The sequence below is a fragment of the Chroicocephalus ridibundus genome, chromosome 11 (genome assembly GCF_963924245.1).
Source record: "Chroicocephalus ridibundus chromosome 11, bChrRid1.1, whole genome shotgun sequence".
Taxonomy (NCBI): Eukaryota; Metazoa; Chordata; class Aves; order Charadriiformes; family Laridae; genus Chroicocephalus; species Chroicocephalus ridibundus.
The window spans coordinates 1,828,267-1,844,558 of record NC_086294.1 but is presented as its reverse complement, the minus strand read 5'-3'; the positions used below and the strand labels follow the sequence as shown (position 1 = coordinate 1,844,558).

General features: G+C 51.6%; 2 protein-coding genes across 2 annotated transcripts; both read right to left on the bottom strand.

Annotated features, from left to right (window-relative positions):
- Positions 1-524: 524 nt before the first annotated feature.
- On the bottom strand, positions 525-6,720 carry LOC134522059 (protocadherin beta-15-like). The gene has a single exon (XM_063349326.1). It carries the CDS (start codon positions 6,413-6,415, stop codon positions 3,974-3,976), a length of 2,442 nt encoding a protein of 813 aa, XP_063205396.1. The 5' UTR covers positions 6,416-6,720; the 3' UTR covers positions 525-3,973.
- Positions 6,721-6,918: 198 nt separating this feature from the next.
- LOC134522002 (protocadherin beta-15-like) lies at positions 6,919-14,498 on the bottom strand. The gene has a single exon (XM_063349191.1). It carries the CDS (start codon positions 14,210-14,212, stop codon positions 11,771-11,773), a length of 2,442 nt encoding a protein of 813 aa, XP_063205261.1. The 5' UTR covers positions 14,213-14,498; the 3' UTR covers positions 6,919-11,770.
- Positions 14,499-16,292: the final 1,794 nt, after the last annotated feature.

The window sequence follows — 16,292 nt, the reverse complement described above, 5'->3', positions numbered from 1 at the left end:
GAGCAGATGCCTGTAGTGCTCTGCGTTTCCTGAGAGTGAACCGTATCCCTGGTAGTAGTTCTTCATCCACCAATTCCCAACCTCCTGGGACTCCCCGAAAGACTTCTCCAAAGCAACATGTATGCTGTCATCCATCAAAACATTTGGAATCAGAATACTTTGTGCTCAAAGCCTTCCCAGTTGCCCTCTGCAGCTGGCACTCTAGGAAGAGTGGGATAGGTCACTATCCCCAACCGCACTGCTTTGCAGAGGCCTTTGCACACCCACGGTCCCTGTTAGGGTGGGGGCCAGTTTCCGCTGACTGGGTCTAACTGGGCCCTGTAGCAACCAGCAACTCAGTGCTCAGAAGACCCATACAGGTCTGTCAGCAAAGCCGTGCTCCCCACAATTTCACTCAATGCGATACAGGCCTCATTGCCAAACTGAAGAAATGTACCCGCTCAACTTTACATCAGCCAAGGGACAAAAATGAGAAAAAAACTCACAACCTTTGGAAAAACCTTGACAGAGCTTCCCCAGAAAAAAAACAACAAACAACTCAACAAAGACTACTGTCTCCACACAAGGCATTCAGGTGTTCTCTTTGTTACATTTTTACACTCAAGGGTATCCTGCTTTACAGTTAATAACTGCAGCACAACACAACGTCACGTTTCCAAATATTCTGTGCCATTCAAACATTCAAACAGCCTTCTTTTAAAGAATCCAATATTATACATGGAGTGACAGTCCTTCTTAAGGGGAAGAGGTAAGACAATGCCCAAACACAGTTCACAAAGTAGAAGGAGAAAGGGCAGAAAGGAGAATGCAAATGCTCTAACACAAACCCAGGAAATCCTGGTGGGACAGATTTCCCCTCCCATCAAGAAGCCTCTGAACTCAGGAACAACGATCAGAGAAAAGTCAATGGGATTTTTCCAAGTCCATCTCAATTCTACCTTCAGACAAAGTCCTTTGAAGCAACTTGTGCAGTTTCCTTACAATGCACCCAAAGGCAATGAGCATGTTTTCACAACTCTGAACAGTTACAGTCTACAAGGATGTTAATAGGAAGTGGAGGTCTAAAGAAAACATTAGACTGACACTTGTTGAAGATGCTCACCTGACCGACAAGGATGAAGAAGAAGAGGAGGCATTCAATGCTTTTCTTGACCCGAAGTTTAACAATACAGATTGATGCTGGGCTGCCCGGTCCACTGAAACAGAGGGCCGCGAGTGAACGAACAGTGACTTTCCATCAGTGGACACTGAAATTATCAGGGACCAGCTGTATCAGAGGAATGTTCTCAAGTCCATGGCACCTAATGGGATTCGTTGCAGAGTACTGAAGGACCCAGTCGATGTTACAGCAGGACATCTCTCCATCAGCTGCCAAAGGCCTTGGGAGACTGGGGAGGGGTCCCTGCTGACTGGAAGCCAGCCAAAGCTCTTCCAATTTACAAGAAGGGCAAGAGGGGAGACCCAGGAAACTACTGACCTGTTAGTCTAACCTCAGACCCTGGCAAAACTATAGAGAAGATCATAACTGCGTACTAGTGAAAGAAAGGCATTGAAAGAACAATGCAATCATCAGGCGCAGTCATCATGGGTTCACCAAGGGAAAGTCCTGCTTAACTGCTTTGACATAATAGAATGATAGAATGGTTAGAGTTGGAAGGGACCTAAAAATAACCTAGTTCCCACCCCTCTGCCATGGGCAGGGACACCTTCCACTAGACCAGGTTGCTCAAAGCCCCACACAAGCCAGCACTGAATACTTCCAGGGACGGGGCATACACTACTTCCTTGGGCAGCCAGTTCCAGAGTCTCACCATCCTCAGAGTAAAGAATTTTTTCTTGATATATAATCTAAATCTACCCTCTTCTGGTTTAAAACCATTACCCCTCACTCTATCACTTCACTCCCTGATAAAGAGTCACTCCCCAGCTTTCCTATAGACCCCTTTTAGGTACTAGAAGGCCACAATCAACTCTCCCCAGAGCCTTCTCTTCTCCAGGCTGAACAACACCAACTCTCTCAGCCTGTCTTCATAGGAGAGGTGCTCTAGCCCTCTGATCATCTTTGTGGACTCCTCTGGACTCACTCCAACAGGTCCATGTCCTCCTACGATAAGGTCACCTGACTGTTGGATTAAGGGAAGGCTGTGGATGTAGTTTTTCTACTACAAAGCTGGTGACAAAGCTGGAAGTGAAGTCCTACGAGGAGCAGCTAAGGATTTGAGTTTGTCTAGTTTGGAGAACTTGGCTGAGAGAGGGAGGTGCTCATCTCTTCTCCCTTGTATCCAGCGACAGGACACCTGGGAATGGTTCAAACTCCATCAGGGGAGGGTCAGACATTAGGAAGCATTTCTTTATTGAGAGAGCGGTCATACACTGGAAGAGGCTTCATAAAGTTGATGGGTCAATGTCCCATGGCTGTCAGTGTTTAAGAGACACTTGAACAATGACCTTAACAACAGGCTTTAACTTTGGTCAGCCCTGAAGTAGTCAGGCGGTTAGACTAGATGATCGTTGCAGGTGCCTTCCTGCTGAAATCTAGTCTAGTCTAGTCTAGTCTAGTCTAATCTATTCTACTCTGTTCCATCCCAACACTGTTAGAACTGCTATACTTACATGGAAATCCCAAGGAGACAGAACGCCCACCACCCTCTTATGGGACAAAGGAAGATCTTCTGTGTTTTGCTGCTCCCCTCTAGAGAAGATGAGACTGCTGTACTCAAAGGGAAAAAATACCACTCTTGCTCAATGAGCTGGAACTGTGTGCATCACAACAGCTGGATGTGAGCAACTCCCTGCATCACTGGGCAGCACTAGTGCAGAGTATGCAGATTCACAACGGGTGTCTGGACAGACATAGTGACCAGAACACAAAACACACAGGCCCCAAACATCTTATACAGAGCCAAGCACCCAGAGAAGAAAGAGCCCCTTGCTTGCACCATATTGTAACACTGTACTCACAACATCCTTGCTTTGCTGACGCAGGGAGAGGGCTACGTGCGTTTCGGCAAGCATGTGTGTCGTGGTGTGACTTCAGCCAGCAGACAAGCACTACACAGTGACTCTATCACTCTTCCTCCCCTCCCCCTGCAGTGGGAAGGGGGAGAGAATTGGAAGTGTAAAAGTGACAAAACTCGTGGTCTGAGATGAGAACAGCTTAATAATTGAAATAAAATAAAATATTACTATAAAATAATAATAAGGGGGGGGGAGAGGAAAAGATAACAAAACTCTAAGAAAAGACAAATCATGCAAATGAAAAACAATTACTCACTACCAACTGACTGATGACCAGCCACTTCCTGAGCCGAAGCCTCCCCCTGGCCAACTGCCCCCACTTCATATGCTGAGCATGACGTCCTATGGTATAGAATATCCCTTTGGCCTGCTTGGGTCAGCTGTCCTGTCTGTGCCCCATCCCAACTTCTTCTGTACCCCTAGGCTCCTCACTGGCAGGGTATGAGAAGCTGAAAAGTCCTCGACTTACTGTAAGCACTACCTTGGAACCACAAAAACATCAGTGTGCTATCAACATGCTAAATCCAAAACACAGCACTATACCAGCTACTACGAAGAAAATTAACTCTACCCCAGCTAAAGCCAGGACAATGTGATTTCACTTCATGACTTTGCAATTGCGTTACAGCACAGAGAAAGAGGTCCATGGGCTTGCCTGACAGTAAGTGACACAAAAACTACGCTGGGGAACCTGTACCTCTCAAAGCATTTTGGAAGAGGTTGTAACAGAGTGGAAATATACTTTCATGACTAAAGGAGTCTTTAGGTTCTTTTCTTTGTGTGTTTCTATTTTGGAGAGGGTTATAGTCTTTCTTCTGACATAGAATTTGAAGGAAATCATTGATGCCAAATAAAAATGCAGATTTACTCTGGAGGAATCATTACCACATGCTGTAACAGGGATGCCTTCCTACCGTGAGGCATGAATGAAGCCTCTGTATGTGCTGACTCCATGCTAGTTAAAGGAAAGATTATTGAACTGTTCTGCAGAGACGGTCCCAGGGTTGTCTGGTGCAAAGTGTTCTGCAGTAATGGGGCCACGGGGGAAATCCTGCTCTTCATCGGTGCCCCCACCTCTGGTGCATTGCTGTGGTGGCAGGCTGGGGAGGATGGGCTTCAGGAACTTGAACTCGCTGTTGCCAGAGCCCGTTGTGAGGCTGATCTCATAGCAATAGCCGTGGGGCAAGGTCCCCGCTGTGGCCACATCAGCCAGGTCGCTCTGCAAGTTGCCAGCACCATAAAGCACGTGCCCTGCCTTCAGCTCCTTTCTCTTGCACACCTTGCGAGTGATGAAGGCTGTCATGGATGCGAGGAAGAGGAGTGAGACAAAGGTCAAGGAAATGATTAAATAGGTTGTCAGGGAGTCACTCTCGTCCTCCGTGGCCAGGCTGCTGTGCGGTAGGCGCACTTCTGAGAAGTCATTGAGCAGGAGGGCGTTCAGTGCAGCAGTGGCTGACAATGGTGGCTTCCCATTGTCTCGCACCACAATAACCAGCTTCTGCTTCACAGCGTCCCTCTCTGTCACTGGCCTCTTCAGCCGCACCTCACCGCTTTGGGCACCAACCACAAACAGCCCGGGCTCGGTGGCCTTCAGCAGGTGGTAAGAGAGCCACGAGTTCTGTCCCGAGTCTGCATCCACAGCCACCACTTTGGTGATGAGGTACCCCGCCTCAGCTGATACAGGCACCAGCTCGCTGGATGGTGGACCGCTGTCCTGTGATGGGTACAGCACCAGAGGCGCATTGTCATTCTCATCCACCACAACAAGGTGGACGGTGACGTTGGCACTGAGAGGAGGAGATCCCGCATCGGAGGCACTCACCAAGACATCAATCTGCTTCACCTGCTCATAGTCCAGAGGCCGCAGCACAAACACATGCCCATTCTCAGAGTTCACGGAGATGCAGGAGCAGGGAGGCTGCTCTGTGGGATGGGATGGTGCCAGGAAATATGACACCTTGGCATTGGGCCCCACATCAGCATCTGCAGCACTGACAGCTCCAACAAGCACCATGGGGACATTGTTCTCATGCACATACATCGTGTATGATGTCTGGTTGAAGGCAGGTGCATTGTCGTTGACATCGGAGATGTCCACCGTGAAGGTCTGGGTGGTTGTGAGAGGAGGTGACCCTGCGTCTGCTGCTGTGACAATGAGGATGTGCCTTGCCATCTCCTCCCTTTCCAGAGCATTGACGGTGACAAGCTCATAGTAGTTCTTATAGGCCAGACGCAGGGAGAACAATAGCTGATCCTCAAGGGCACAGGAGATCTTCCCATTCGCACCAGAATCCCGGTCCCTGACAGTAAAGAGGGCAACCACTGTTCCAGGCAATGCGTTCTCGGGGATGGGGCTGTTGAAGGAATTCACCACTAGCTCAGGTGCATTGTCGTTCACATCCACCACCTCCACCAACACCTTGCAGATAGCTGACAGGCCACCGCCATCCGTGGCCCGCACACTGAGCTCATGATTCTCTGCCACCTCAAAGTCTAGAGGCTTCGTGAGTTTAATTTCACCACTAGTAGGGTCGATCATGAATGCTGAGTTGCTTTGGCCCACTACTTGGCTGAACTGATAGGTGATGTCCCCGTTAACTCCCACATCCTGATCAGTTGCCACCACTCTGAGAACAACAGAGCCCACAGGGGCATTTTCCAAAATCTGCCCAATATAGAGCTTCTGTGTAAAGACAGGAGAGTTGTCATTTACATCTAGAACAACAATGTGGATGTGTGTGGTCCCACTCCTGGGAGGAGAGCCCCCATCCATGGCAATGAGACTGAAAACCACCTCTCCTTCCTCCTCTCTGTCTAGAGCCTTCTCCAAGACCAGTTCAACATATTTGTTCTCCTCCCTCTGACTTGCAAAGGAGACACTGAAGTACTCGTTCTCGGGAGAAATGCTGTAAGCCTGGATGCTGTTGCTGCCAACATCAAGGTCCCGAGCACCCTCCAGAGGGAAACGCGAGCCAGGGTTGCTCGTTTCCAAGATCTTAAAAATGACTCTTTCCTCCGGGAAAATGGGGGAATGGTCATTGATGTCCTCCACGGCCACCTCCACCCGAAAGAACTGCAGCGGGTTTGCCAGCAGGAGCTCGAAGGGGAGCGTGCACGTAGCGGACTGGCCGCACAGCTCCTCCCGGTCCAGCCTCTCGGCCACGACGAGCCTGCCGGTGGCGGGGTCTAAGCGAAAGTGCTGCCGGCCGTCCTCCGAGGCCAGGCGGGCGCCGCGAGCCGCCAGCTGCGCCGGGGACAGCCCCGCGTCCTCCGCCACGTTGGCTACCACGGAGCCGCTCGCCGCCTCCTCGGCTACGGAGTAGCGGATGGGCTCGGAGCGAGCGAGCGTCAGGGAGAGGAAAGCACAGAGACAAAGCACTTGCCTTGCGATCGCCATGTCGGGCCGGCGGACAGCCTCCGTCTCGCGGATCGCCCGCGCACTCCTCCGCGGAGAGCGGCGCCCGGCAGCAGCGCGGCGGGGCGGCGGTCGGGCGGCCTCCCTCTCGCCGACTCCGGATGGCGGCACGGAGCGCGGCCGCCCTGGCCCGGCAGCCGCTGGCACGGGGCGCCGCTCGCCGCCGTTGCCCGGCTCGGGTCGGCTCGGCTCGGCTGGGCTGGGCTGGGCTGGGCTTGGTAGCGGCTGGTTGGGTTCGGCCGCTGCCCCGCCGGCATCCGCTCGGCGCCGCCTTGGCCGGGAGCACCACCCTGCGGCCCGCGGCGGGACTGCGCCCGCCGCCGCCCGCTGCCCGCGCTGCCGCCTCGCACCGGCACACGCGCCCGCGCGCACACGCGCAGCTCCGGCCGCTCGCCCGCCTCGGGGCTCCGCGGCAGGACGCGCGCACACGGCGCCGGGGAGGGAAGCGCAGCGCAGGAGCGCCGGGAGTCCTGCGGGGCCGACGCTTGATTCCGACTGCACGGGCAGCGCCGGCAGCTGCCCCGTCTCTTTCCCCGATCCCCGTTGCCCACCGTTGGGAAACATTTCTTCACCAAAAGGATTCTCAAACCTTAACACCGGCCGCCCACGGAAGCGCCCAGCGTCCGTGGACGTGGTGCTTAGGGACAGGGTTTAGTGGTGGACTTGGTAACGTAAGCTTAACAGTTGGACTTGATGGTCTCATGGATCTTCTCCATGATGCTACTCGGGCTAACTGGATAGTGCAGCATTCACTTCTTGACATATAACAGTCTTCGCTACACCAGCCTCCTGTGTTACATTTTTATCCGGTCCCTGCGGAAGGGATCAGTAAAGTCTTTTACATTTCCTGAGATCAAAGCCTCTCCCAGACAGCAGATTTCACTTACCAACTGCCCACTTCCTCCTGTACGTGCAAATACTTCCCAAAAGGAATATGTATGGTGTCTTTGTGCCATCCATCTTCTGAAACTCCTACACCTTTAAAGTCACAAACACTTTGTACTCAAACAACTCACAGCTGCCATCGACAGGTAAAGCCTTTTGAAAAAAGTTGACAGACATTTCCCAGAAAAAAACATCTCTACAAAGATCACAGTCTCCACGCAAGGCATTCAGGTCTCTCCTTATTTCATTTTTACACTCAACAGTATCCCAGTTTACAACAATACAGTTTATAAAGGTAGCACAATATAGCCTCAGGGTTTCCAAATATTCCATGCTTAAAGACAGTTCACAAAGTAGAAAGAATAAGTGAAAAATGGAGAATGTAAGTGTTCTAATAGAAACACAAGAAATCTTATCAAGATGGCTTTCCAATCCCATCAAGAAGCCTCTGAATTCAGGAAGAAGAGCGATGACACCAAACTCAATGTCCCTTTTGCAAGTTCAACTTTGTTCTACCTTCAAAGTCCTTTGAAGCAACTTGTGCAGTTTCCTTACAATGCACACAAAGGAAATGAGCATGTTTGAACAACTCCTTGTGGAGGTCAAGAGGAAAAAGAAATTGTGTGACCTCTGGAAGCAAGGTCGGGCTTTGCAGGAAGACTGCAGAGCTAGTGTTTGTCTATGCAGGGAGAAGACATGAAAGTCCAAAGCTCAATTAGAGTGGAAACTGTCCAGCCTTGTGTCAGACAACAAGAAAGGCTTTTTAAAATATGTTAATAGGAAGAGGAGGTCTAAAGAAAACATTAGACTGATACTTGTTGAAGATGGTTACCTGACTGACAGGGATGAAGAAGCAGCAGAGGCATTCAATGCTTTTCTTGACCTGCTGTTTAACAATAGAGATTGACGCTGGGCTGCCCGGTCCACTGAAACAGAGGGCAGTGAGTGCAGGAACAGTGATTTTCCATTGGTGGATGCTGAAATTGTCAGGGACCAGCGGTGTCAGTGGAATGTTCACAAGTCCATGGCACCTGTGGGATTTGTCCCAGAGTACTGATGGAGCTAGTCAATGTTAGAGCAGGACATCTCTCCATCAGCTGCCAAAGGCCTTGGGAGACTGGGGAGGGGTCCCTGCTGACTGGAAGCTAGACAATGTTCCTCCAATTTACAAGAAGGGCAAGAGGGAAGACCCAGGAAAACTACCGACCTGTTAGTCTAACCTCAGTTCACAGAAAAATTATGGAGAAGATCATACAGGTTACTAATGACAGCCATTTAAAGAACAATGCAATCATCAGGCACAGTCAACGTGCGTTCACCAAGGGAAAGTCCTGCTTAACTGCTTTGATATCATAGAATCATAGAATGGTGAGATTTGGAAGGCAACTTAAAGATCATCGTGTTCCAACTCCCCTGCCATGGGCAGGGACACCTTCCACAAGACCAGGTTGCCCAAAGCCCCACCCAACCTGGTCTTGAAAACTTCCCGGGACAGGGCATACACAACTTCCCTGGGAAACCTGTGACAGCATCTCACCACACTCTAAGAATTTCTTCCTAATGACTAATCTAAATCTACCCTCTTTCAGTTTAAACTGTTACCCCTCATCCTATCGCTACGTTCCCCAATAAAGAATCCCTCCCCAGCTTTTCTGAAGGCCCCCTTTAGGGACTGGAAGGGGCTCTAAGGTCTTCCTGGAGCCCCCTCTTATTCAGGCTGAGCAACCCCAACTCTCTCATCCTCTGTTCATAGGAGAGGTCCTCCAGCACTCTGATCATCTTCACAGCCCACCTCCGGACTTGCTCCAACAGGTCCATGTCCTTCTATTATGAAGTCACACGCCCTGTGGATGAAGGAACGCTGTGGATGTAGATTTCTGGATTTTAGTACATTTTGAGGCACTGTTCCTCAGAGAATTCTTCTGGATACGTTGTCCAACTCTGAGATGAGCAGGTTCATGGTGAACTGGCTAAAGAAGAGGCTAAAGAGGCGTTGTAGTCAATGGGGCTGGGGGAGGCTATATCTGGCTGCTGACATATCACCTGCGATGTTCCTCAGGGTGAAATTCTCAGGCCAGTTCTGTTCAATATTTTTCCAATGATCTCGATGCAGGAGTTGAATGCATCATTAGCAACTTTGCTGATGATACCAAACTGGGAGGTGCTGCTCACTCTCTCAAGGGACAATGGGGCTTGCAGAGGGATCTAGTTAGGTTGGAGCATTGGGCAATCATAAATAGCATGAAATTGAAGAAGTCCAAGTGCCAGATTCTGTGCCTGGGATGGAGTAATGCTGGGCACAAGTATAAATTTGGAGAGGAGTGGCTGGAGATCAGCCCTGCAGAAAGGAATCTGGGGGTGCTGGTTGACAGCAGGCCCAGGACGTGTCAGCGTTGGGCCCTGGCAGCCAAGATAGCAAACTGCATCCTTGGGTGCATCAAACACAGTGAAACCATCCAGTCAGAAGAGGTGATTATCCCACTCTATTTAGTGTTGGTGCGGCCTCATCTTGAGTTCTCTGTGCAGTCCTGGGCCGCACCATTAAAGGAGGATGCTAAGATACTCAGCTGCATCCAGAGGAAGGGCAACTGATCTGGTGACAGGTCTGGCAGGAATGTCCTATGAGGAGTGGCTAAGGATTTGGGTTTGCCTAGTTAGGAGAAAAGGAGGCTGAGAGAGGGAGGTGCTCATCTCTTCTCCCTTGTATCCAGAGGCAGGACGCGTGGCAATGGTGCAAACTGCATCAGGGGACGTCCAGACTTGACATTAGGAAACATTTCTTCATGAAGAGGATGGTCAAACATTAGAACAGTCTTCCTAGAGTCAATGGGTTGATGCCCCATGGCTGCCATTGTTCAAGAGACACTTGGACAATGTCCTTAAAAGCATGCTTTAACTTTTGGTCAGTCTTGAAGTGCTCAGGCAGTTGGACTAAATGATCGTGGCAAGTCCGTCCCCACTGAAATATTCTCCTCTATTCTAGTCTTCTCTAGTCTAGTCTATTCTGCTATGCTCGGCACCATTTCATTCCACTCCTGTTAGCACTGCTATATTTCCAAGGTAATCCCAGGAAGACAGCACGCCCACCACATCTTGTGGGCCAAAAGAAGATCTTGTGTGCCTTACTGCTCTCCCCTAGAGAAGAGGAGACTGCTGTACTCAAAGGGACAAAATACCTTTCTTGCCCAATGAGCTGGAACTGCGTGCACCACAGGGGTTTGATGTAAGCAACTCCCTGCCTCACCACGCAGCACTAGTGCAGCATATGCAGACACACAATGGCTGTCCAGACAGACATCGTGACAAGAAGGCAAAACACATAGACCCCAAACATCTCAGACAGAGACATCCAGCACCCAGGGAAGAGCCAGCCCCCCATGCTTCCACCACATAGTAACACAGTACTCACAACTTCCTTGCTTTTCTGAACTGGGACAAGGGCTATGGGCATTTCCGTGAGCTCCTGTGTCATAGTTTAACCGCAGCTGGCAGCTAAGCACCACACAGCCATTCACTCACTAACCCCCCTAGACAGCCCCATGGTGGGATGTGGGAAAGACTTGAGAGACTAAAAGTGAGAAAACTCATGGGTTGAGATGAGAAATCTTTAATAATTGAAATAAAATGAAATAATAATAAGAACAACAAGAAGAAAAAGAATGTGAAAATAAAAACAACGAAAAGTTAACTAAAACACAAGAAAAGACAAGTGATACAAATGAAAAACAACTGCTCACAACCAACCAACCTATGCCAAGCCTGTTCCTCAGTAGCATCCCAAGATGCCCAGCCAGTTCCCCTCACTCAATAGGCTGAGCATGATGTCATATGCTATGAATTATCCCTTTGGCCAGGTTGGGTCAGCTGTCCTGGCTCTGTCCCCTCACAACTGCTTATGCACCTCCAGCCTCCTCACTGGCAGGGCATGAGAAGCTGAAAAGTCCTTGACTCAGTGCAAGCACGATTTAGCAACCACTAAAGCATCAGTGTGTTATCAACATTATTCTCATGCTAAATCCAAAACACAGCTACTAGGCTACCAGCTACTAGGAAGAAAATTAACTCTATGCCACCTGAAACCAGGACAATGGGATTTGTCTGCCTGACTTTGCCATTGCGTTACAGCACAGAATAAGAGGGCCAGGAGCTTGCCTAACAGCAAGCGAGACAAGAACTTGACTGGTGACCCTGGACCAAACCCCACTCGCAAAGCATTTCACAGCTGAAGAATATTATTTCCTGGGTGAAGGAGGCTTGAGGTCTTTTGTTTGTTTGCTTGTTTGTTTGTTTGGAGGGGGAGACAAAATTTCTTCTGACATAGAATTTGGCAGAAATCACTGACACCAATTGCAAATGCAGATTAACCTGGGAGGAACCATTGCCACATGCTGTAACAGGGATCCCTTCCTATCGTGAGGCATGAATGAAGCCTCTGTATGTGCTGACTCCATGCTAGTTAAAGGAAAGATTATTGAACTGTTCTGCAGAGAGGGTCCCAGGGTTGTCTGGTGCCATGTCCTCTGCAGTAATGGGGCCACAGGGGAAATCCTGTTCATCGTGGGTGCCCCCAACCGTGGTGCACTGCTGTGGTGGCAGGCTGGGGAGGATGGGCTTCAGGAACTTGAACTCGCTGTTGCCAGAGCCCGTTGTGAGGCTGATCTCATAGCAATAGCCATGGGGCAAGGTCCCTGCTGTGGCTGCATCAGCCAGGCTGCTCTGCAAGTTGCCAGCACCATAAAGCACATGCCCTGCCTTCAGCTCCTTTCTCTTGCACACCTTGCGAGTGATGAAGGCTGTCATGGATGCGAGGAAGAGGAGTGAGACAAAGGTCAAGGAAATGATTAAATAGGTTGTCAGGGAGTCACTCTCGTCCTCCGTGGCCAGGCTGCTGTGCGGTAGGCGCACTTCTGAGAAGTCATTGAGAAGGAGGGCGTTCAGTGCCGCAGTGGCGGACAGCGGAGGCTGCCCATTGTCTCGCACCACAACAACCAGCTTCTGCTTCACAGCGTCCCTCTCTGTCACTGGCCTCTTCAGCCGCACCTCACCGCTTTGGGCACCAACCACAAACAGCCCGGGCTCGGTGGCCTTCAGCAGGTGGTATGAGAGCCACGAGTTCTGTCCCGAGTCTGCATCCACAGCCACCACTTTGGTGATGAGGTACCCTGCCTCAGCTGATACAGGCACCAGCTCGCTGGATGGTGGACCGCTGTCCTGTGATGGGTACAGCACCAGAGGCGCATTGTCATTCTCATCCACCACAACAAGGTGGACGGTGACGTTGGCACTGAGAGGAGGAGATCCCGCATCGGAGGCACTCACCAAGACATCAATCTGCTTCACCTGCTCATAGTCCAGAGGCCGCAGCACAAACACGTGCCCATTCTCAGAGTTCACGGAGATGCAGGAGCAGGGAGGCTGCTCTGTGGGATGGGATGGTGCCAGGAAATATGACACCTTGGCATTGGGCCCCACATCAGCATCTGCAGCACTGACAGCTCCAACAAGCACCATGGGGACATTGTTCTCACGCACATACATCGTGTATGATGTCTGGTTGAAGGCAGGTGCATTGTCGTTGACATCGGAGATGTCCACCGTGAAGGTCTGGGTGGTTGTGAGAGGAGGTGACCCTGCGTCTGCTGCTGTGACAATGAGGATGTGCTGTGCCATCTCCTCCCTGTCCAGAGCATTGACGGTGACAAGCTCATAGTAGTTCTTATAGGCCAGACGCAGGGAGAACAATAGCTGGTCCTCAAGGGCACAGGAGATCTTCCCATTCGCACCAGAATCCCGGTCCCTGACAGTAAAGAGGGCAACCACTGTTCCAGGCAATGCGTTCTCGGGGAGGGGGCTGTTGAAGGAGTTGACCACCAGCTCAGGTGCGTTGTCATTCACGTCCACCACCTCCACCAACACCTTGCAGATATCTGACAGTCCACCGCCATCCATGGCCCGCACACTGAGCTCATGATTCTCTGCCACCTCAAAGTCCAGAGGCTTCGTGACTTTAATTTCACCACTAATAGGATCAATTGTGAATGCTGAGTTGCTCTGGCCCACCCCTTCACTGAACCGATAGGTGATGTCCCCATTAACTCCCACATCCTGATCAGTTGCCACCACTTTGAGTAACACAAAGCCCTCTGGTGCATTTTCCAAAATCTGCCCAACGTACAGCTCCTGTGTGAAGATGGGAGCATTGTCATTTACATCTAGAACAACAATGTGGATTTGTGTGGTCCCACTCCTGGGAGGAGAGCCCCCATCCATGGCAATGAGACTGAAAACCACTTCCGTTTGCTCTTCTCTGTCTAGAGCCTTCTCCAAGACCAGTTCCACGTACTTCTTGCCTTTAACCCGACTCCCAGAAGAGACGCTAAAGTACTCGTTCTCGGGAGAAATGCTGTAAGCCTGGATGCTGTTGCTGCCAACATCCAGGTCCCGAGCACCCTCCAGAGGGAAACGCGAGCCAGGGTTGCTCGTTTCCAAGATCTTAAAAATGACTCTTTCCTCCGGGAAAATGGGGGAATGGTCATTGATGTCCTCCACGGCCACCTCCACCCGAAAGAACTGCAGCGGGTTTGCCAGCAGGAGCTCGAAGGGGAGCGTGCACGTAGCGGACTGGCCGCACAGCTCCTCCCGGTCCAGCCTCTCGGCCACGACGAGCCTGCCGGTGGCGGGGTCTAAGCGAAAGTGCTGCCGGCCGTCCTCCGAGGCCAGGCGGGCGCCGCGAGCCGCCAGCTGCGCCGGGGACAGCCCCGCGTCCTCCGCCACGTTGGCTACCACGGAGCCGCTCGCCGCCTCCTCGGCTACGGAGTAGCGGATGGGCTCGGAGCGAGCGAGCGGCAGGGAGAGGAAAGCACAGAGACAAAGCACTTGCCTTGCGATCGCCATGTCGGGCCGGCGGACAGCCTCCGTCTCGCGGATCGCCCGCGCACTCCTCCGCGGAGAGCGGCGCCCGGCAGCAGCGCGGCGGGGCGGCGGTCGGGCGGCCTCCCTCTCGCCGACTCCGGATGGCGGCACGGAGCGCGGCCGCCCTGGCCCGGCAGCCGCTGGCACGGGGCGCCGCTCGCCGCCGCTCGCCGCCGTTGCCCGGCTCGTATCGGCTGGGCTGGGCTGTGTAGCGGCTGGTTGGGCTGGGCCGCCTCCCCGCCCGCAGCCGCTCGGCGCCGCCTTGGCCGGGAGCACCACCCTGCGGCCCGCGGCGGGACTGCGCCCGCCGCCGCCCGCTGCCCGCGCTGCCGCCTCGCACCGGCACACGGGCCCGCGCGCACACGCGCGGCTCCGGCCGCTCGCCCGCCTCGGGGCTCCGCGGCAGGACGCGCGCACAAGGCGCCGGGGAGGGAATCGCAGCGCAGAAGCCCCGGGAATCCTGCGGGGCCGACGCTTGACTCCGAGCACACGGGCAGCGCCGGCAGCTTCCCTGTCTCTTCCCCCGATCCCTGTTGCCCAGCGCTCGGAAATATTTCTTCACGAAAAGGATTGTCAAGCCTTACCACAGGCTGCCCACGGAAGCGCCCAGCGTCCGTGGACGTGGTGCTTAGGGACAGGGTTCAGTGGTGGACTTGGTAATGTAAGCTTAACAGTTGGACTCGATGGTCTCAAGGATTTTCTCCAACCTAAATGATTCCATGATGCTACTCGGGCTAACTGGATAGTGCAGCATTCATGTCTTGACCTACAACAGTCTTCGCTACACCAGCCTGCGGTGTTAACCTTTTTATCTGGTCCCTGTGGAAGGGATGGATGAAATCTTCTACATTTCCTGATATCAAAGCCTCTCCCCGATAGCAGATTTCACTCAGTAATTGCCCATGTACTCTTGTGCCCGCAAATACTTCCCAACAGGAACATGTATGCTGTCTTTGTGCCATCCATCTTCTGAAACTCCTACACCTTTAAGGTCACAAACACTTTGTGCTCAAACACCTCACAGCTGCCATCCACAGGTGACGCTCTAGGGAAAATGGGATAGGTCACTCCCCCACCTCACTCCTTTGCAGAAGCTTTTGTACACACTCTTATGGTAGGGGCCGCTTTCCTGTGACCTGGATCTAAGTAGGCCCTGTGGCAACCAGAAGCTCAGTGCCCCAAAGACCCATGCAGGACTGCCAGCAAAGCCCTGCTCCCCACAGTATCACTGAATGCGGTTTAGGCTTCATCTCCAAATGGAAGAATTGCACCCACTCAGACGTACATCAGGCAAGGGACAAAATGAGAAAAAAAAAATTGCAGCCTTTTGAAAAACTTTGACAGACCTTCCCCAGAAAAAAACCCAAGTCAACAAAGACTACTGTCTTCACACAAGGCATTCTAGACTTCTCTTTATTTCATTTTTACACACAAGAGTATCCCTGTTTACAATGGTACAGTTTATAACTCAAGCACAACACAGTGTCAGGGTTTCCAAATATTCTGTGCCACACTGCTTTCATTCAAACAATCTCATATTATACATGGAGTGACAGTCCTTCTTAAGAGGAAGAGGTAAGACAATGCTCAAACACAATTCACAAAGTAGAAGGAGAAAGGGCAGAAAGGAGAATGCAAATGCTCTAACACAAACCCAGGAAATCCTAGTGGGACAGATTCCCCTGCCATCAAGAAGCCTCTGAACTCAGGAACAAAGATCAGAGAAAACTCAATGGGCTTTTTCCTAGTTCATCTCAACTCTGCCTTCAGACAAAGTCCTTTGAAGTATCTTGTGCAGTTTCCTTACAATGCACCCAAAGGCAATGAGCATGTTTTCACAACTCTGAACAGTTACAGTCTACAAGCAAGCAATTCCACTGTGTCAACAGTCAAGCAAACAGGGCAGAAGAGCAGCTTGGCCAAACAGGGAACTCCTCCTGGAGCTCAAGAGGAAAAAGAAATTGTGTGATCTCGGGAAGCAAGGTCAGGCTTTGCAGGAAGACTGCAGAGCTGAGGTTTGTTTATGCAGGGAGAAGACACAAATGCACAAAGCACAATTAGA

Coding starts and splice junctions, on each gene's coding strand:
- LOC134522059 (XM_063349326.1), bottom strand. CDS start 6,415: ATGGCGATCGCAAGGCAAGTGCTTTGTCTCTGTGCTTTCCTCTCCCTG.
- LOC134522002 (XM_063349191.1), bottom strand. CDS start 14,212: ATGGCGATCGCAAGGCAAGTGCTTTGTCTCTGTGCTTTCCTCTCCCTG.